The sequence below is a fragment of the Anguilla anguilla genome, chromosome 1 (genome assembly GCF_013347855.1).
Source record: "Anguilla anguilla isolate fAngAng1 chromosome 1, fAngAng1.pri, whole genome shotgun sequence".
Classification (NCBI taxonomy): domain Eukaryota; kingdom Metazoa; phylum Chordata; class Actinopteri; order Anguilliformes; family Anguillidae; genus Anguilla; species Anguilla anguilla.
This window is the reverse complement of record NC_049201.1, coordinates 31720574-31743287: the sequence shown is the minus strand read 5'-3', so window position 1 is coordinate 31743287 and position 22714 is coordinate 31720574. Positions and strand designations below refer to the sequence as shown.

The 22714-nt window shown below is 45.9% G+C and overlaps 1 protein-coding gene across 3 annotated transcripts in view; it reads left to right on the top strand.

The window, feature by feature from the left end:
* Positions 1-22714, top strand: part of si:ch73-242m19.1 — a 93233-nt gene that overhangs the window by 2681 nt on the left and 67838 nt on the right. For all 3 annotated transcript variants that reach the window (XR_004766584.1, XM_035429951.1, XM_035429941.1), the window contains exons 5-15: positions 7672-7782; positions 10217-10330; positions 10432-10626; positions 10890-11043; positions 11354-11505; positions 14423-14575; positions 15397-15498; positions 16155-16286; positions 16625-16701; positions 16972-17107; positions 17413-17616. Coding sequence is in view for 2 of the 3 variants with exons in the window: in XM_035429951.1 (XP_035285842.1) it covers positions 7672-7782; positions 10217-10330; positions 10432-10626; positions 10890-11043; positions 11354-11505; positions 14423-14575; positions 15397-15498; positions 16155-16286; positions 16625-16701; positions 16972-17107; positions 17413-17616 (1530 nt within the window). In the remaining variant the exon portion in view is untranslated. The remainder of the gene's footprint in view (positions 1-7671; positions 7783-10216; positions 10331-10431; positions 10627-10889; positions 11044-11353; positions 11506-14422; positions 14576-15396; positions 15499-16154; positions 16287-16624; positions 16702-16971; positions 17108-17412; positions 17617-22714) is intronic.

Below are 22714 nucleotides of genomic sequence, written 5' to 3'. Positions count from 1 at the left end.
CAAGTTCCTACACATAGTTAAATGGTAAATGGACTGCATTTATATAGCGCTTTTATCCAAAGCGCTTTACAATTGATGCCTCTCATTCGCCAGAGCAGTTAGAGGTTAGGGGTTAGGGGTTAGGTGTCTTGCTCAAGGACACTTCGACATGCCCAGGGCGGCGTTTGAACCGGCAACCCTCCGACTGCCAGACAATCGGTCTTACCTCCTGAGCTATATCGACCTACATAGTCTTTATGAGAAAATAAAAAAGATTGAGTAGGCATGTATCCGATGAGTAATTGATCAATCCATTACCCATACTCATGCCTATATAGTACTGGCAGAGCTCCAAATCAGTCTCTTAATCTTCTTAGATGTGTTTTTTACACTCAAGTGCCATGAAGTTTTCTGTAATGATATTTATTCCTAACATCCTAACAGTTTTGCAGCTTGAGCAAAACTGTGACGGTCACGATTGCTGGATAAGGGATTTTCATTGGCGCTGCGGGATTGCCATCTCACAGTCTCTAGTTTCTGGATTGCTAGCTTGGTGGCAGTAGTAAACGCATCACGCTTCTGCTGTTTTATTGCTCATTTACTAGCTGGCTCAGTTTCTAAGTTACCGTAACAGCGTGGAAGAGTGTTCTCAGCATTCTGATCCACAGTTTGCTGGATTTACTGACTGGAGCAGAAAGGTGTTCTAGTGCTTCAATCTGCTACTATACTGCTAACTTTTCAAGACAGGAGAGTGTCCTATCGTTTCCAACTGTTCATCGCCTTCCGCACGATGGTTGGCAGTGGCTAAGATGCTAGCAAGCAACTTCACTACGTAGTTCTTGCTTTTAATTTTAATTTATCAATCATTCTGAATGGATTTTGATTTGATTATCCTAGTCTGTGGTAATTGTGGCCACACTCTTCAGTCGGAGGATACCCACAGTCATTGCCCCGGATGCTTGGAATTTAAGCACCTTCAAGGGTGGCAGTGTAGTATAATTGAGCAAGGTACTCCAGTATATATCCAGTTGTATAATTGGATACAATGTAAGTCGCTCTGGATAAGAGCATTGGCTAAATGCCTGTAATGTAAAGATGCTTTATCTACAGTTTGCGCTTACCTTGATTGTGAATATATCCCCATGGAGTTTAGGCAGAGCAGGCTGGCGCTCCTTGAAAAGGAAGCTGCTCTGTTGCCACCATCTGACACTGTGAGTGCACATGGTACTAACTCCAAGTGTGCAAATACGAATGCTGGGGCGCCACATGCGTCACGTGAAGATGGCCAAGTCAAATAAGCTTGCAGCAGAGGTTGACAAGCTAGCTGCTTACATGGCATCGATGAAGTCTATTCCTGATATGATTAGGCAGGCTAATCCTTCAACGGTTCATGAAGCTTGTGATAGCATGTGGGTCCAACTTCATCATGCAGATGACATGATTTCTTTGGCAGCATCACGGTCAGTGTTCGTTAATGTGCCACACAATGCAGCCGATGACGAGGACCCTGCATTCCCCAAGGGGTCATCCCAGGGTACTAGTGGGGCCACCAATGACACACCAGGTGGCTCTCCATTGCTGAAGGCTGTTCTCCTTGTGTCTCTGGCTAAGCTTAGGATGGATCCTCCCACAGATGCCCCCAACATGTTTGCTTACTATATGAGCTGTACTCGGCAGCAGGGATCATTCAGCGTTCCTACTGCACCTGACATTGCAGCGGAGCTCACTAAATACTGGACCAACCTTTTGAGCAGGACCCACAGCTCCAGTGACTTCAGGGCAGTGGAGCATGGTAGACACTAGTAAACATGGTCTGTTTGAGATGCCCCCCATTATCCAAGAAAACACTGTGTGAGCTACTTGTCACCCTTGGACAGGTATTTGGACTAGAGGCGCAACAGACCTTGGTGCAAGGGTGTAAAGGCATCAGAGTCAGTTGCTCAACTCACTGATTTTGGATGAGGCGCCCACCCCAGGCATAGCATAGGCCACCCATAGCCCCAGCCTTTGCAACACTGTCCCTGCTTCAGGCAACGCACTAAGGCTATGTTGACAGACGTAGGAGGTACAATCATCATCAGCAACGCCAGCAGTAGCAGCGCAGGCAGTCAGACCAGGACCATAACCTGCATGTTACCATCCCTAACCCTCACCTCACAAAGCTCCTGGGCATAGCAGAAGCAGGCAGCTACAGGCTGCAGTTATTTCACCAGCCTCCAATGTCTAAACAATCAAGCAAACGGCTGTGCAGAACCCACTACAGGTGTAAGTGCTCCAAAACAAGTAGTTTTCTCTTCTGTTAAAGAGTGCAATAAGAGAGTAGAACCATCAGAACTGCTTGATGGGTTCTACTCAATGTATTTTCTGGTTCCAAAGAAGGATGGTGGTTTCTGTCAGGTTCTGGACTTAATGGCTTTGAAGTTCCTGTTTCATATGCTAATCTCTGCAAACATTCCCTAGGCTTTAGCCAAGGGATATTGGTTCACATCTGTAGACTTAAAGGATATGTTACGTTCCATGGTTGGCAGGACCCAAAATGCAGGACTGAGAGATAGCTGTGTTATGGAATTCAGAAAGAGAAGTTTATTGATTAAACAGCAGGGGGCGGTAGGAACCAGGGCAGGCTTGAAGCAGGGACCGTGAGGGTTGGTGAGGAGGTGGTCCAGGATCTGGCTTGGCGTGGTGCTGGAAGGGATGCGGTAGGAACCAGGGCAGGCTTGAAGCAGGGATCGTGAGGGTTGGTGAGGAGGTGGTCCGGGATCCGGCTTGGCGTGGTGCTGGAATGGATGCGGTAGGAACCAGGGCAGGCTTGAAGCAGGGACCGTGAGGGTTGGTGAGGAGGTGGTTCAGGATCTGGCTTGGCTTGGCACTGTAAGGGATTCGTCTGGCTTTGGCGGCGGAGCTGGACTCGGGACTGGGAGGCCGGAGAAGGATGGGCAGGACCGGGAGGTTGGAGCTGGGGAAGTAAACCGGGGAGAAAGAGAGAACACAAAAAGAGACGTGACGAGGACAAACACATAGACTCGGCAGGCAGGGGAACACTGAAACAAAGTGCATGAAACAAAAACTAAAAGTGACTAGGAGAACGGTGCTATCTAAAGGAAACAAGGAAGGTACTGAGAATCGGGGTACGGGGAATAGCAGCTAGGCTTGGTTTAGACAAGGAGTGCGAGGATCAAGACTAGGCAACAAATCAACGATCTGGCAAGGGGTGAAACGAAAAGTGTGACTTTATACTCTGGGACTAATTAGAACTAATAAGGGGGGTGTGAGGAATGCGACCTGAACGGAGTGAGAAAATGGCTGAAGGCTGGAAGTAATTAGGGAGTGAATAGGGGATAAGGTCACGCCCACCCTGTGGGGAAAAGCAAAGACATGGTGAGGAACACAAAAGCACAAGGAACATAAATAACGGGAACACGAGGAAATACAAATGACAATCGAAACACGAGGGCATAACAGAATGCTTACTTTCATATTCCTATTTTTCGGCCACACCAGAATTTCTATCCGATGTTTGCCTTTCAGGGCCAGATATACCAGATCCTCATTTTACCTTTTGGCCTCTCACTAGCACTATGGGTGCTTACGTATTGCATGGGCGCTGCACTGTCCCCACTCAATTTGCAGGGGCCGAAGATACTCCCCTATCTTGATAAATGGCTCGTCTGTGCCCCCTCTTGGGTGGTCATGGCACAGACCACAGCTCTGACACTGGACTATATTACAGACTTGAGTCTGATAGTGAATTATTTATAGAGAAACCGTAGACCAAGGCTATTTAACTTCAACAGCAAGTGGGCCAAATAGGAAAATCACTGGGGGTTCGTGGGTCACACAGAATACTTTGTCTGTTAATGGCTACAAATAACTCTTACAGTATAATGTTAACATATATACTACTACATGGAATAAACTAGTCACGTGCATCCCTTTTCTTTCACTTTAATCATATCATTATAATCAATTCCTGACAGCCGCCAGTCCATACAAAAAAGTAGGAAAGCTATGGTTACGGCTGGCAAAGTAAATAAATACTTGTCACTCCATTTGCTCTGGAATTGTCAATTTTCACAATCAACTTTACATCTCTTGGGGTTCGAGAGAGACATTTTGAAGCTTGTTGTTAGCTTAGTAAGGCTATCAAAAGTGCCATGAAATTGAGTTTGAATATTAGCTTTTGTAATTAGTTCGCATTCTAATATATTTGAATATCATTTGCCTATAATTCACAAAAAATAAGCTGCTTATTGTCGGGCGCAATATGCACGTGACGCTCCCTCTAAACTTGCCTGCGCGTTATTTTCCACAAGCGAGCAGTAGAATAGAGGACATTGGTGAACTAGGTTACTACATCTGGGGCCTCATTTATAAAATGTATTTTAGATCAACTGTGTGGCGCGTACGTAGAAAATCAGTAGTGATTTATAAAATTTGAACATGAATCGATTTGACCATGGAAATGGTTGTGGCTCTACGTCAGGTCTTCACTTGATGTATGCACACAAGTTCATTTTATAAATGAGCCCCCTGCAGTTTCTATAGTCTAATGCGCAAATGAAAAAAGCACTTTCTCCTGGATGTAATTTGCCACAACTCGGCATTTATTAATCACAATAATAGGGAAATGATTGTTTATAGGAAATCCTGTTATACTTTACACAAAACCTATTCAAACGGCTAATACCTGTAGCCTAAAACAACATGGATTACTTACTCTGTTCAGTTTGTTTAACTTCTCTCATCATCCAATTTTATCAAAATCTTCAGAACAGGAAGGAGACATAGCCTGCCATGGGAACATTATTTAGCCTAAATTGTTAGCTGACCAGTAACATTAGCACAGGAAATGAACTTTGCGTGCATGAACATGATTCGCCGCATGAAATTAAAGCCTGTATATTTATGTTAATTACCAAAAGCGGGATCCAAAACTAATTTTGGAATGGTCAAATTTAGGTTCGAACTTTAAAAAAAAAAAAAAAAGATTTTAGAATAGTTTTTGAACTTTGAATATTTTTTGACAGCCCTATAGCTTAGCTAACCTGAGTTTCTCTGTGGCCCGCCAGCCCAGAATACAACGTGAGGTTTTACTGAGCGAATGGCAGGTGCGGAGCTGGGTATAATCCTGTTGCAGCCAATCACAGCACATAGGTGATTTAAAAAGACGTAACCATCTATGATCTTACATCTATGATCTTACAATCTATGGTTCAGATGTCTCAAAGTAGCTCAGAGATATGTACCTTAGTTTCATCTATCCTATCACACGCATGCCAGCCTGATTTGCAGGCAGCCTCTTGCGGGCCATAGAAAAATTCAAAAGGGCCGTATCCGGCCCGCGGGCCGCTAGTTGAATAGGCCTGCCTTAGACCAACAGAACAGACTGCCTTTGCTGGACTGGGCCTCGATTTGTGATAGATGAAAGCAGACCTGCCGACCAGCAGAATGGACTGCATACTTAACTTCCGCGACTACTTCCATCTGGGGGCTTGAGTTCAGGTCAGATTCTTTCAACAACTGCTGGGTGCTATGGTGATATAACCTGTGGTGATTTCGCTGGGTCACATGAGATTGCTACAAATATAGTTCAGTAGTTTGGTGTTACAGCCAGCAAGGTTTGTGCATGTGACAGTCATACACTATGTCTGCACTACGCCACTGGCATGTGCAGACATTTCTGCACATTGGTGTTCCAATAGGCTCAGTCCCCTCAGAGATGGAAGATGTTTTGGCAGCCACCTCTCCAACAGGCTGGGGTGTAGTGTGGCGCTACTTCCTTTCTGGTATTGAAGCACTTTGCACCTGCACTGATTGGTAAGCATGTGCTGATTCGGACAGACAATCAAGTTTTTATATAAACCATCAGTGCAGAATGCATTCTGTCAGCCTGCTGCACATAACAGGTCAGATCTGGACGTGGGCATTTCCTCAGGGCAATTCATCTGCCTGGTATCTGGAACTAAGTGGCAGATACCCTTTCGAGTCAAACAATGCTATCTGGGGAGTGGTGGCTCCACCCGGCTGTGGTACAGCTGCTGTGGCAACGGTTTGGTACTGTGACAGTAGACCTGTTCACCCTGGCTGCAGTGATCCATTTCCCTCAGTGGTTCTGCATCATGGGCACAGACAGCCCTCTGGGGATAGATGCATTAGTGTGCTGCTGCATGCATTCCCTCCACTCCCTCTGATCCTGCTCGCTGTGCACAGGATTAGGAGTAGTATCCACCAAGTGATTCTGGGGGGCACATGTTTCCCATTGCTTCTGGATCTCCTTGCTGGGACCCCATTCCAACTTTCATTGTGGAAGGATATGCTATCTTGGATGATGGGATCTGACACCCCAATCCAGAGCAACTCCCCCTGTGGGCTGGGCCACTGCTGGGTCCAAGCTGTCAATAAATGAATGTGACCCATCTGTCATCTGGACACTGTAGAATGCTCTATGTCAGACAATGGGGTGTGTTCACTGACTGGTGCACTCCTTGTACTGTTCTGTACCTGTAATACTAAATTTTCTTTAGTCAACCCCTCTTATGCTGGCAGCACACCTAGCACCTTGAAGGTCTATGTTGTGGCTGTGTCCAGCAGACACACTAGTTTAAATGGACAGACAGTTGGGAGTCACTACTTGATCAGCGAGTTCATGAGAGGTGTGAGATGTCTCTGTCCCTGAGGGTCATTACCTGTCCCCACGTGGGACACCCCCTGGATCTTAGGGCGCTCTCTGGCCTTTGAATCACTGCACACTGTAGATTAGAGATTGGTTTTCCTTAAGGCTATTTTTTTCTTAGCCATAACTTCTATAAAATGTGTGGGCAAGCTGCACACTCTGTCAGTGAGCCCTACATGGCTGCATTGGCGGCCTGAGGATGCTGGCATGACATTCTAGCCAAGCCTGTCCTTTTTTCCTTAAGTGCTGTCACTACTGCATCTTATCCGAGATATACTGACAACTTTTCATCCTCCACCTTTTCGAAGGGTGCAAGATGGGGTGGCATTTGTGGACTCTCCGGTATTACATTAATTTGACTGCTGCTTTGTGAAGACAGATCAGCGACGAAGGGCAGTAAGACGAAGGGTGCCCCGTTGTCAAAATAAAGGCTCTCGAACTGGGTGGTGGAGGCAATCTACCTTCCCTATATAAGTTCACAGCATCAACAGCTCTGTGCCACTCAACCAGGAGTGTCGCCACCTGCTAGGCAGCATTGAAAGGAGTTTTTTTTCAGGAGATTGTTCAGTGGCACGGTTGTCCACTTTGTACACATTCTTGAAACACTACAGTGTCAGCATAGCTTCCTTGGTGACAGTGCGTGTGGCAATCCTACCTCTATGGAGTCTCCCTGAGGTATGTCCAGATCCTTTGTCACACTGTTGGCATTCCAGCTCCACTAGCTACAACTCCTGGTGAAGTAGGAGGGAATATATAACGGAAGGTTACACATGTAACCATGATAATCATGCTAATGTCTACTAGCTACTTCTCTCCAAGTGGCTCCGGAAGCTAGTGGCTCATGTAACTATGGTTTCATTTGTAACCTTCTGTTAGTTCTGTCCTATGTAAAACCATAGAATTGAAAGAGGGAGTACTTTCTTTTTCACATCACTGTAAATGCTTGGATCTCCTCTTAAAAACTCTGTGTTATGGTACCCAAGTGCCTGTATGATGCCCAGTCCTTCTGACTGCTGCAGGTGTCAGGGATGCAGCCCATGGTGTCCCAGGCAGACGTCATGCAGAAAGAACTGGAAAGCTGCAGGAGCAGAGAGTACACACCAGAGAGCCTGCCTCTACAGCTGCACCAGGTGACCTGGGGGCAGGCCCATGGGGAAGGGGTGGTTTTTGGGAGGGGGGTTAAGTTCCCACTCTGACCCATCTGGCTTTTGTTTCATTCCATCTTAGTACACTTTCAAGTCTGTTCAAACAGGAGCCAATATGTATTCACCATCTACCCAGGTGAAATTAAATGCACACCATGTCAGTTTCATGCATGAAACATAGTTACAGCAAAACATTACTATCCAACAGTAGCATCCTTTACTCTACACACGGGCCTTATACCAATAGATTCAGCCTTGTATCATTTGTATCTTCCACTTCCTGGAGTTACAAAAAAATATTATTTCAGTTTTATTGTTTATTTTTGATTGAACCAGACAGTTTATGTGTGTGAGGATATTTTAGATGCCAATGTTTCTGATGACCTGCTAGCTTTAAAAATGCAGCTATCTGGTCATGCAAGAGTTGGAAATGTAAAGGAATGAAATGCACTTCAGGTAACTAAAGCAGCATGTACAGTGACATTATGCCTCCAGAGCTTGAAAGTGTATGTATCAGGCTGACATCTCTATATTCTGCTAAAGCTGTAGTTACCTCCTATTTACCATTCATGGTGGTGAATGGTAAACTGACAGAAATGAGTAACAATGCCCCCTGACTGCCCATTACCTCCTGCCACTTGTATCTTGCTGGTCTAACAAAAAACCAAGCACTATGAAGAACCAGGTTACCTCCTTCATTGGCTGGTCTTACACTACTGCTTCTCAGGGTGCTATGGCAGGTAATAACCCTGCTATTTTTTTTTCATCTATCAAGCAGAGTTGCAAGAGAGTACACTGGTGTGGCAGGATGCTCACATGCTTCCCTGGGAACTCTTCTCCAACTGTCTCAAGTACTGCATTTGCAGGGTGGAACATAACAGCCCACCATCTATGCCTGAGCCTCACCAACATAAGTGAGACAGGCCCTCTTTTTAATGTATTGTATTCAATGGATGCCTGTGGTTACAGAAGCCACAGCCAGATTCTGAAAATGGGATGAAGAACAGGCTCAGCTTCAAAGGCAGTTAACCTTAGATAAGCTCCTAAACCAGGATCGCCCTGGGTGCTGTCCACAACCCTCTTTCCCTCCCTGCTTAAGAAGCTGGTTAAGTGAACCTGCTGTGCACAGTGCAGCACCTGACTCCTGAGCGAGGGCCAGCAAATGGATGAAACAATGTATATTTATTTGTGATACATCAACTAAAGCCTTTCAGTCTTCACAGTACTTACACGGGAGACCACTTTCTAGGTGCAGAGGGTTAACCACGGTTAATAATCATAATAATTCATAAAATTGCTGTAATCAGTCTCATTGAAAAGATTTAAACATCAATTTGGAACTTCAATTACTACTGAAAATAATTGATTATTGATCAACGGGGTTAACACCCACCACCCACCAAATTGGGGTAGAATTCGGCAGTGGCGTGTAACTCCATCACTCTTACTAGCCACTTTGGTGGGTGACCTTTTGGTAGCATTTTCTATGAAAAAAAAAATCATTGTAGTTTACAAAAGGCATCTGAAATAATTAAGTAAATTCAAGATGATACTACAACTCCCATGAGCATTGGGTGCTCACTGTGTGCTCATGCCATTAGCCAATCCAGTTTGCCCTCTCACGTCTTGCCTCCTTGGCAAGAAGGCGAACTTTGCCAGAATTGAACCACAGCTGAAGACAGCGTGGCATATAAACTGTGTATAGTCATTGTGGCTTTAAACTGTTTTTTAGTGACACTTCACACTAGTGGAGTGCACAGATTCAGGTTCTGTGGATGTGATTAGAAAACCCAGAAGTGGCAATGATTGCAACACCAACCCGAGCAACCACACTGCTGATAGAACTCTCATGGTGCGAAAGTGCTGTGCACAGCTGATCAGATGGACCTGTCTGACGTTTGATAGGTAGACCACATGCAAACTCCGCACAGAAAGGCCTAGGTTGGATTCAAACTCTTCTTGGTGTGAGGCGAAAGTGCTACCAACTGCACCACTGTGCCGCCCTGTATTAATTCAACCTGGTAACAATCAGTGTAAGTGTGAGCTTACTGGCTTCACTGCCCTGCTGTGGAATGCTCTGAAAATGGCATGCTATTCTAGGGCTGAATCAACAGACGTGATAGACAAAAGCCTTTTTATTGGGTAAAACAGATTCTACAATTGGCCCACAGTTAACACTATGTCACGTTTATTCAGTCAGTTATTAGGTGAAAGCCAATTTTCATATAGAACAATTAGCTCTTACATTCATTGAACCAAGATCTCAAATCTTTTGTGGCTCTGTGAGCTTGGATGAATTGATAACTGTATGCCATCAGTATGGATATTCACACTCTGGTTGGATTCACCTGAATGGACAGGTGAGCTTTATGCTAAATTAGGTTGTTGTCTTCTGTGCTAAACATGATTTCTTTATCAGTTCTATACAGATCGGTGCTCCCAGCTGGCACGGTGCAAGTATCTTCACATGTTGAGATGGAGAAGGTTTTGCCGACACTCAGGCGTCATTGAGCAGCTGTACCCTCTCTACAAGGTAAGACCTGGCAAAGGATTTACCCCTCACAGGGTTTATAAGTGTCACCATTGAGTGATGTCACCGAGACAGGTCGTTCACCTGTGATGATGGTATCACAGAAACAGGTAGCTCGACTGATCGGCGAGTATGAAGATGCTGTTCAGCGGGCACGCAGGCTGGCCGTTTCACGGGAGAAGGCTCTGACTGGCAGAGGGAACCCTATCAATGCTGTCACCCAGGAAGATGTGGTCATCTACCTGCAGTGGTTGGTGTGCCACCTGCACTCCATCAAGACTATCCATAGCTTTCTGAGGGTGAGCAGCCTACAGTGACTCCACAGTACTGTAGCCTTATAGCCTTAGTCCTGTACCAGATGGACTAATGTGCCTGAAGGTCTGCTGGCTTCTGCTCCTGGTAGGCCGTGGAATCTGCAGTTTTTCAGTCCTGCCAGGCACATAAACCACCTGGCTCATATACTTACTGGTAGGAATTTCACTTAGTGTTGTGGGAGGAGCTGTAGTGAATGATGTTGTGTTTGAGGGAGGAGCTACAGTGATTGGTGTTGTGTTTGTGGTAGGAACTGCAGTATCTGCCTGCATATGAGAGGATTGGGGATGACTCTTCAGAGTCCTGTGCTCCTGCAGAAACTCCCACATTGAGGGAATCCACCACGCAAGTCCCAGGATCGCTTGGGGCAACTCCACTGCAGCCTTGGAGCACTGTAGGTATAGGTAAGGGCAGCCTAAACAACCCTCTTCACCACACCACCCCAGAGAAAATAATTACAGTTACCACCACCACCACCACCACCAAATAAATTAGTGCAAGTTCCTCTATTAAAATTTCTGATTAATTCCAAGTGATTGTGCTTAAATTATAAAACCTCCCTCTTCATAACAGACCTGTGCTGACTTCTTTTTCACCCAAAGGTGATGCAATATGTGTGGGTTTACAAGGTCAGAACGAACTTCATAGTGAGAAGTTATGGATAATTTTGTGTATGTTTAAAGTTATTTACTGTTGACATGTCTCCCCCCCAAGGGCTTTCTGGAGTGGGCACAGAAGTCCCTAAACACACATTGAGACGGGAGGAGTTTGGCCCCCAGCTGCAGCACCTCGTGTCTCACTTTAACATCCATTACAATATCCAGGAGATGAGGACTGCTGCAGATGAGATGGAGCTCCTTGGCATGGTAATGGCACACTCCAAGTAACCATGGTTACATCATGCTCCTGGTCACCATAGTATCCCCCTACTCATAGTCATAATCAATAAATAGTGCTTGGTCCCCTACTACTACTAATAATAAAAAGAATAGTAATATGTATAGCTGCAAGCAGCAATGAAGGGACAAGGCATTATCTAAGCAATCCCTGCTTAGAAACGGTTGCTATGTACTACTTCCTCAGACATGTAGCTCCGACACTGTCTGCAATAGTACTGTTGATAACGGGAAAAACTTAAATTACAAGTTACAAAGCTTCTGTAGGTGGTTAAAAGCTGCTGTTGAGAAACTTGCAAAACACGCATTGTCCTGAACGTTTTGGGGGGGTCTTGGTAAAGTGTCTGTTGCAGATAAAACTTTTTGACACTTGCAGTCAAAGCCGTAAACTGATACAGCTACTTTTGCGCCAAGGTTAGCTGCATTCTGCCTATTAATAACATAAGATAACATACAGTATCTAGTCTATTAAATGGAGTTAGTTGAGTGATTAAATGAAAGCAAAATTTATTTGTCTAATGTAGTGTTTACAATACAGCTGTTAGGCAGTTGTTAGATGGCAATGAAATGTTTAGTTAGCCCGCAAGCTTCATGTAGCTATGTGAAGGGAAACATAGTGCTGAAATAATAAGATAAATAATAAACTAAAATAACAAAAGATAAGATAGATAAAAAAGGAAGTATAAATAGAGCTGCCGATAGGTAGACTAGATATTAACGTTAGGCTATGTCAGTGCAATCTCCCACAACAGTGTAGAGTAAATGGGGCGTACGTTAGCCCTACAGATGCCGAAATGTAGACTCACGTTTAGTCAAACTAGCTCAAGGCTAAAATCATAGCTAACATTAACAAGAACTTCTTGGGCTTTTTTTTTTTTTTTACAAAACTTTCAGTAGTGTTATTCCAACTAACTATGGAAGACCAAACAATGGCTTCATTTCTCAATATTTCCACAGTTTGATGTATTTCCTATTTATACATTATGTATGATTGTATCAAGTCAAACTACAAAGATACTGGTACAAAAAAGATAACCACAAGAAATTACAAAAACCATCTGTAATTTCTTTTGGTAATTAATTTGAGCAGATGCTACCAGCTGGCTCCATCTGATCCTTTCTCGTGCATAGCAACAGTTAGGAGGGCGGGACTTGTGGAGATTTTGCTAGTGGTCAGTTAGGAAGGTCTTTTTTATTTATTTTTTTTGCCAAAAACGATATGTATGCGAGATTGGATCAGTTGTGGCTTTGGCATGTTTTAAATGCACTCATTTTGTCTATGTAGTCAGGTCAATAGGGAAGAATAAAGAAACATTTTTCAGCCAATCTTGATTTTCTGTAGGCTGTACATCAATTGTAGGCAGTTACTAATCGTGTAGGCAAAATTCTTATTCTGACAGAAGAAAATTCAAACAAATTGGAATGAATTTCTTGTATTTATGAGATTTCTTCAAACACAATTTTTGAAAAAAAAAGAGACAGCCGAACTCTGTACCTCCCGCAAAATAAAATTTTGTAAGAAACGTCTGATCAGTATATCATTATCCTCATCTTCCATTGCAACGATAGACTACAGAAATTTGCAGCACGCCTTGCACAATGCGCCGGTTTTTTAAAAGGGAATGAAAAGAGGTCATCTGATTCACTATTAGTAAATGCAGCCTCACCACACCCGCTGATAATAGTGTAATCCAACTCAGTTTCTATGTGCGCCACTGCACTTGCTGCTCTGTGCTGCTTGTCAGTGGTCCGACTCGTCCATCAATAAACTAAAGGCATTGCTGTCCCATTGTGGTTTGTGTATGCCTACTAATTTGTAAGCTAGCAGAAGTGGAACCACTGGTAGTAGCATTAGCATGAAGCGGATGCAGGATTTGTTTACCTTCTGCAGAACTGCTACTGACTCAGTTTATGCAGACTCACTTGAATGATGCCGATCCATCGTGTCCATCAAGCCAGGAGGCCAATCTTTCCAAATCAAACTGCTTAGTGATCTAGAAGATCAACTTGGGAAATTAAAAATGGCTGCTGCCACCACGCAGGGAAACATAATGTAGACTAGCCTACCATAACTAAATCTGTTCCAGGTCAAAGGGAAAAGGACGTTTTTACAATTTTGGAAAGGCTACAACTTGATCGTTTATATATCTGTGCTTGCTTATCAATAACCATGCTAAAGCTTGATCGTCCTTTAATATTTGTCCCAATGCTTTCTTATAAATAATTAACTGTACAGCAGCACTTTCTTTACTCACCTCGAAATTCAAAATCCCCAGCCAACAGAGAATAATCCATGATCATCAACATTTCACATCTATGATTGGTCGAAACCACTCAGAAAGATGAGCCCATGATTTGGCAATTGGGACTGGCATATTTTCATATTTAATAAGGACTACTTTATTTGCCAGTGCTGTAGACCAGCATTTTGACACCTTTGAATAAACAATCTGTGATATCTTTTTATTTTTTAAAAAGGTCATTTATTTTAGCAGTTGGGCCAGAGGCTGAACATTTTTTAAGTACCACGGGAAAAAAAAACAAAAACAAAAAAAAAAACGGTATTAACAGAACCTAAATTCACTTAATGTTTTTGCTCAGGAACAGTAATGTTGATTTGGTTACTGCTTCGTTTTTGTTTTTGCAAAAAATGCTGTTCATGTCTGGTTTTTGTTTTAGTTTTCAAGCCCTGCCTTCAACACTAACTATCTGCTATCCTATTAAGGCCTTGTAATCTACATTATATCTAAACATATTTCAACCTGCATCTTACATTTGTAAATCAGTGGTTCCCAAACATTAGGGGGCCTTAAGATTAAATATTTGTAAATTCCTCATGTAAATAATGAGAGAAGTGACTCCACACAGAACTGTTCTCCTCTGTGAGGTATCAAGTGAGTTCAGGGCCATCTTCAGGAAGCAGGAGAAGATGAAGACCTTCCTGGTATACGGCTGCACCGAAGCAGCAGAGAAATGCTGGGGGAAGAAGACTGGCAGCACTGCACTGAAGAAGGAGGACGACTGGACCCCCTTCATACAGGTACAGGGCCGACCTGGGTTAAATACTTTATTCACAGGGGTGTTTAACCCAGGGATCCCAATTTTATCAGAGAAGAGCTGCTCTAGGTGATGTTTTACCTTTCAGATAGCAGTAACATTTTGCAGATTGCTCATCATTTTAAAAGACACATATAGAACGACACTTATTTGATATTGACTTGTGTTTTGGTCAGACACGTATACTATTTCAGGGATCAGCAGGAGTGTTTTCCCAATTTTACTAGCATCTAAGAAGTTACAGTATTTCAAATACCTAGAGGGAACTTAAAAGCATCAGCCCAGTTCCTCAGAGAAGGCGTGAATAAAAATAAGCTGCTTATAACAGCCAAGACCATCATCAGTAAAGAGTTCCAAAACCATGATTGGCACTGATATTATGGTGTGCAATGGCATATTCCATATATGTCCAGAAATACACAGCTTTTGGGTTCTTTTTGACAGTTTAGAATATTGGGTGAGGGAACAAATTTCTTTACAGTATGTCTCATAGCTGCCAAATACCCCATTCTTCATTCTCCATTCTCCATTCATTGCACCAGAGTAGAACAGTAGCCTATTATACAGCTGGTGCAGGAAGTCTGCTGATGCCCAACTGAGTTTCCCTTGTGCAGTAAGATGGGAATAACCTTCTGACTGACATGATGCTGTGGCTAGGTATGTGAATTATGCAGTCACAGCCAGCATTGGCACAGTCAGGATTCTATTATAGGATTACAAGGTGCAATTATGGGTGCTTTACCATCTGAGACCATCCAACAGCCCTAATTTAGTTGTGTATGATCCTGTGTGCACGGGGAACAGGTGAAGCCCCGAGTCGATCCCTGGCAGCAGAAATGCCTCATCCACTTGAAGCAGCACCAGTCGGTGGATGAGCTCCTTCAGATGCACTGCAGGTTCCTACAAGTGAGTTGGCTACACTGCCAGCCCTGCTACTTCTCACCTCTGCCTCCCTCTCAATTGAAATCTCAGCAGTAGCATCAGTTTAGGCTGCTTTCATGGTACCAGAAAAAATACCTTGTGCAATCACATAGAACTGTGCTTGGCTTGTTTTGTCACACTCCTCAAATTGTATTTATTCTCTCACTCCTTTGACTGTAGCTGCTGTCTGACTTTTTAACTCCTCTGACAGTACTACTCTGTGACATCCCTGACTGTAGATGCTCTGACCCCTCTGATTGTAGCTTCTCTCTGACCCCCCTGAATGTAACTGCTCTGGGCCCTCTGATTGTAGCTTCTCTCTGACCCCCCTCAATGTAGCTGCTCTGGCCCCTCTGATTGTAGCTTCTCTTTGACCCCCCTGACTGTTGCTGCTCTGACCCCTTCTGACTCTAGCTGCTCTCTGACTCCGCTGAATGTTGCTGCTCTGACCCCTTCTGACTCTAGCTGCTCTCTGACCCCTCTGACCCCCTGAATGTTGCTGCTCTGACCCCTTCTGACTCTAGCTGCTCTCTGACCCCCCTGACTGTAGCTGCTCTGGCCCCTCTGACTCTAGCTGCTCTCTGACCCCTCTGACCATAGCAGCTCTCTCTCCACTGACAGTTGACTTTGGTTGAATTCAGGTATCGGATCCCTTCAGAGTAATGCAGACACTCCAGGAGAATGCTGCCCATATGTCCATGACATCACACCTCACCAGGGAAGACTCTGTCCAGATCTGGAAGAGGATATACTGCACTGAAAATCTCCCTCAGGTGCTCATGAACTCTGTGAAGCACAGACCTTCAGCCCCAGGGTTTTTCAGTTCATTTTGAGAAAGTTTGCCAGTATTATTTTCATTTTTTTGAACTCTGGTGCTTATTCCTGGGGGAAAATGGCCATGCAAGGTTTAGTTCCAATAAGTGGAGAAGCTGTTTTATATTACTACGTATATTCATCACATCAACATCAGTATTTGAGCTACTGGCCTGCCACTCTCATATCATGAACACAGCACTGTAGACACTGTATCACCCACCCATGCTGCATCCCCATCTGACATCCTCAAACTGCTCACATCATCCTCACAGTAAAAACACAATGTCCCACACAGGACTCAGATGGAGCTGAGGAACCAGTCAAGGGCAGGCCTAAAAGAAGAAACATTGCCAAGAAACAGAGCCAGGAAGGGTGAGATTCTAAAGATGCCTCCATTATATAAATAACACAGAATAATCCTGCGAGAATGTGGGCGTATTTGTAATGTATGTTGTACTTATGGGGAAATAATTCCAGCAGGTAGAGACTGACTTTACTCAATTATATCAGAGGTTATATTTACTTGGAAGCTGTTCTTACCCAGGTTGACCTCAGCTCAGATACCTTTCTCAAGAGTGTAATTGTCACAGCTGGGATTTGAACCTACAACCTTCTGGTGATATGTCAGCATGGTTGCCACAGATACAGCTATAAGGAGAGCCTCCAGAAGCTGGGTCTGGATGATGAACAGGAAGGAAGTGGTGATGACTCCACTGGGGCCAATGGAGCCTACCTGGCTCTCCTTTATCTTCGGCACCTTCGGATCAGGCAGCTGCAGGTGAGGTCTGCTTTGATCTTCTAGATTCGGAATCCCTACTATAAATCTTGTGCTCATCTGCAGGGGCATACAAACATATCTCTAGAATAACTACACACTTGTATATTGTTGTTAGTGTACCTTTTCCCAGTACTAACTGTGGTACTCTTCCTTGAATACATTGATCTAAAATCAACTATGTAGGAATCCTCCCTGAATGCTTTTATCCCATATTAAATGTGTAGTACTGTATCATTAAATGTATTTGAGGCACTGCAATGCACAGCTGATCTGGGGTCAGTGGTTTAGCTGTGCTCTTCTCTCAGCGCACCTGTTTGGGGATTCTGAACTATCTGCGCTCAGTGGAGCGGACCCTCACCATTGGCATGGCAGGCCTGCAGACGGAGGGCGGAGAGCTGAGCAGCACTGCAGAGGCGTCAGCGTGGATGAGTGCAACCAGGGGGGGCAGCGGCACCACAGGGGGGCTGGGATCCCAGCAGTATCTCCACAACACCCCTGCTGATTACAATGTGAGAATTACCCTCACCTTGCGTTAACCATGCGGCCTCTGAGGTGACTCAGGCCCTGTTCACACCTGTACTTTGTATCCGGATATATCCAGATTGTGTCCAGATTCAGTCAAGACGGATGCCAGTTCACACCTGGCATTAGAATGCGTCTCCACATATGTCTCGAGTGACCACTTGTGATTGGATCTCACTTCCCCGCGCAATATGCAATTAAACATGTACATCATTTCCGTGTGCAAAGATCAAATGCGTTGTTGTTTTTAACTGGCGGGAGGTTAAAAACAACCGGTATATGTTTTTAACCGGTGTATTTTATGTAGTCTATGGCAGCAATGCACTACTTGTGCCTAGTCTGCCGGAAATCAAAACAAAAACAGACTGGCTCTATTCCTTGGCGTGTTCCAGGCAAACCAAATCGCCCAAGATGTTTGACGCACTCGTAATGTGTCTCTATGCGCTTTTCTAAATTTTCAAACTTCGTGGACAAAGCCAGCTTACGCGATTTGAGAACCAAACAAAATTATACAGTTCCATCTGCTTCTCTTTTGCTCCAGAAAACTATGTCAGATAGGTCTATCAGCACACATATGGCTTAGCTATGCCCAGAAGTCCTCAATAATAATAGGATTTTCCAAGAAATTACAAAAAATCGCTGACGTTTCTTTAGGTACAGCGTCTTTCACTGCTAGTACCACATTGTGAATGTGTAAGTGAATGCGTTGATAATAACATTATTGTTACGCTGACCTATAAAACTATTCCAAAAGCAAAATTAGACATGTTATACATCGTTAGAAAGCTAATACTCTCACCTACTGAATAAAAGAATTGTCAATCTGTCAGGGGTGCGTGGGGGGTTAGGACCCAAACGCAGAGTGAGGGGGAAAACACAAAACTCCAAATGGTAAAGGAAACAAGGAGTTTACTTAGAAAACAGGAACAAAAGCAGGGAACAAAAAGCCTCGCAGGGCAACTCTCAAAAACAAAGAAAAACTTCAAAAACACAGGAAACAAAGAAAATCCAAAAATCCAAAAGCACGTGGAAAACAGAGCATGGGCAGGTACACACGGGGCAGAAACATGATCAGAGGCACACGTAACCAAACACAACCAAGGATCCAGCACCTGAGTCTGGGAGAAGGGAACTTAAATAGACAAGACACTGACGAGACACAGCAGGGCACAATGCACAATCAGGCCACAGAGAGAGAAGGGAAAACGAGACAACCAAAAAACAATAATTGAACAATTGAAAACAATAATACAATCAAACGGGGAGCAGGACACAAAACAGATGTACCGCCATCTGGCGGCCCAACAAGGAAAGACAGACGGGAACACAGAACCATGACAGTACCCACCCCCCCCCCCCCCCGCCCCCAAGGGACGGCTCCTGACGTCCCAGGAAGCCGACCTGGGGAGGAAGTGAAACTGAGGGTGGGAGCTGGAGACAGGACAGAACTCGGGACTGGAGCACACTGGAGACAGGACTCGGGACTGGAGCACACTGGAGACAGGACTCGGGACTGGAGCACACTGGAGACAGGACTCGGGACGAGGAACAGGACTCAGGACTGGAGCACACTGGAGACAGGACTCAGGGCTGGAGCACCGGACTAGACTGGGATGTGACAAACACCGGACTGGACAGGGACGCGACAAACACCGGACTGGACAGGGACGCGACAAACACCGGACTGGACTGAGACTGACAGAAACGGACTGACACCAACACAGGAACAACACCGGGAGACCTACAAGGACAGACAAAGGGACAAGCAGGCGGGGAGGCACACGGCAAGACCGACAGACACACTAAGGGACAGACAGACAGGGAAGGAGAGGGGTGAACTCAAGAACTGACACACAACCTGACAAACGGGCAGACAGGACAGAAAACAGGCAGACAGACACACCGACAGACAGGCAGACAGGCGGGAGAACAGATTGGCCGACGGGCCGACGGCCTGGGGGCAGACAAACAGGCCAACAGACATGCGGGCAAACAGGCAGACAGGCAAGCGGGCAGACAAATAGACAAGGGGGCAGGTGCACAGACAGACCCACAGTGGGGAACGTGGATAGGGCGAGGTCTCTGGGCACTGGGTAGGGGCAGCGACGGCTTGGACACACTAGGGGGCGCGAGAACACTAGGGGGAGTACGGACACTAGGGGGCGCGGGAACACTAGGGGGCGCGGGAACACTAGGGGGAGCACGGCCACTAGGGGGAGCGAGAACACTAGGGGGAGCACGGCCACTAGGGGGCGCGGGAACACTAGGGGGAGCACGGACACTAGGGGGCGCGGGAACACTAAGGGGAGCACGGACACTAGGGGGAGCGAGAACACTGGGGGGAGCACGGCCACTAGGGGGCGCGGGAACACTAGAGGGAGCACGGACACTAGGGGGTGCGGGAACACTAGGGGGAGCACGGACACTAGGGGGAGCGAGAACACTAGGCCAGGCGAGAACATTGGGCGAAGCACAAACATTGGGCAAGGCACGGACATTGGGCAAGGCATGGACATTGGGCAAGGCAGGTGGCTTCGCCTGCGGGACAGCGGCCAGGGCAGGCCGCGGCGGCCCCAGCGGGACAACAGACGGAGCAGGCGGCCTTTCCGGGGAGGCCTCTGCGGTGCTCTGGACGGCTCTGGAGGCCTCTCCGGGGCTCGAGGCGGGGGCGAAGCATAAACATTGGGCGTAGCAGGCGGCGGTGGCCCCTGCAGAAGAACAGGCAGAGCAGGCGGAAGTGGCCCCTGCGGGACAACGGGCAGCGCAGGCGGCGGTGGCCCCTGCGGGACAACGGGCAGAGCAGGCGGAGGTGGCCCCTGCGGGACAACGGGCAGAGCAGGCGGCGATGACCCCTGCGGGACAACAGGCAGAGCAGGCGGAGGTGGCCCCTGCGGGACAACGGGCGAAGCAGGCGGCAGTGGCCCCTGCGGAACAACGGGCGGAGCAGGCGGCCTCTCCGGGACTTGAGGCAGAGCAGGCAGCCTCTCCGGGACTTGAGGCAGAGCAGGCAGCCTCTCCGGGGCTCGGGGCAGAGCAGGCAGCCTCTCCTGGACTTGGGGCAGAGCAGGCAGCCTCTCCGCGGCTCGGGGCAGAGCAGGAGGCTTCCCTGTATGCTCCTGGGTATAAGTCTCCACGCACAGGGCCGACGCCATGAGGGCCTCGAGGTCCGATGATTGGTCCAGCCCAAAGAAGATCAGCCCACCCTTAAGGGCGTCCCTCAGGCCATGCCGGAAAAACACACACAGGTCTTCCTGGCACTATCCACATAGTGGGGCGAGAGCACGAAACTTGGTCGCGTACTCAGTCAAAGTACGCGACCCCTGGCGTAGGCCCACCAGCCTTGCCCCTGCCTCCAGCTCGGAGGCGGGGATCTCTTCCACGGCAGGGCCGAACCCAGAGGCCCCCCCAGCGACCCCCGGCTTGCTCCAGACCGGTGGCATGCTAAACAAAATAAAACAAAAAACCCGAGGAGAGAGAAAAGGAAAAGGGGAGAGAAAAAAAACCTCTGCTGGGTCCAGCACTGGCTGGATCCTTCTGTCAGGGGTGCGTGGGGGGTTAGGACCCAAATGCAGAGTGAGGGGGAAAACACAAAACTCCAAACGGTAAAGGAAACAAGGACTTTACTTAGAAAACAGGAACAAAAGCAGGGAACAAATAGCCTCACAGGGCAACTCTCAAAAACAAAGAAAAACTTCAAAAACACAGGAAACAAAGAAAATCCAAAAGCACGTGGAAAACAGAGCATGGGCAGGTACACACGGGGCAGAAACATGATCAGAGACACACGTAACCAAACACAACCAAGGATCCAGCACCTGAGTCCGGGAGAAGGGAACTTAAATAGACAAGACACTGACGAGACACAGCAGGGCACAATGCACAATCAGGCCACAGAGAGGGAAGGGAAAACGAGTCAACCAAAAAACAATAATTGAACAATTGAAAACAATAATACAATCAAACAGGGGGAGCAGGACACAAAACAGAAGTACCGCCATCTGGCGGCCCAACAAGGAAAGACAGACGGGAACACAGAACCATGATACAATCAAGCCAGACTACTAAAAAGGGCGACAATGCTGTAAACAACACGTGTGGTATTACGCACAGCTATTTTGGAAGGTACCCAGGCATCACAAATGCCTGTATATTTCACAAACGGATTGTCCAAGACAATATATAACCACTCAGGCTCAAAAGGGACATCTCTACACGTAAAATCAATGGTAAGTTTATATATTTATTCGATATTTAGTCCCAGATATTGACTGTAGAATGACATGGTATCATTTTTTAAAACGTTTTCTCGTTTATTTCGTTATTCAGTGTGGCTTCTCCTTGTTGTTTCACACTTTAATATGACACCGTTGGCGCGCGAATGAGTACGTACTTCCGCTTAGGCAGAGGACGTCAGTTGACTACGCGGTCCTTCAGTGTGGCCCAGGACGCATTCGTGTTCACACTGCTAAAAGAATGTGGCCATATGTGACCCAGACCACGTACGAATGTGGTCTGTGTGATCGGATCTCAATGCGTCCTCAATGCATCTTGGGTGCGTTCACACCTGTAGTTAGCGCTGTCCACTTGTGATCGGATCACCCAAGATGCATTTTAATGCCAGGTGTGAACAGGGCTTCAGGGTCAGGAGTCCATCCTCTCCTGATCAATAACTGCTTAAATACCATTAATGAACTTATTATCGAGAACGGTATACCACAGTCTGAATATTTAAATTACATTACGCTAAAACGTGCTGTAAATAAAAATATGCCCATAGATATAAAGTGAATGTTAATGGTCATCAATTATAAAGCATTATTTTTTATTTTAATTCAAGCAATAACTCAATGAAATCATTCTATGCACTGTTTAATGAAACTATTGATTAACTATTTTAAAAATGTGCCTTCAAATGGAAGAGATCTTAACAAGCAAGATGAAATTTCATGGGTTGATATTGAAAAAATGCAAGACATCCCTTTCATTCAACATAAAATAAACTAAGACGATTTAAAATCTTGAAGCAGTTGTACTGCACTCACTCCATTTTGGTAATGTAACAAAATTAAAGAGTTATGGTTTGGC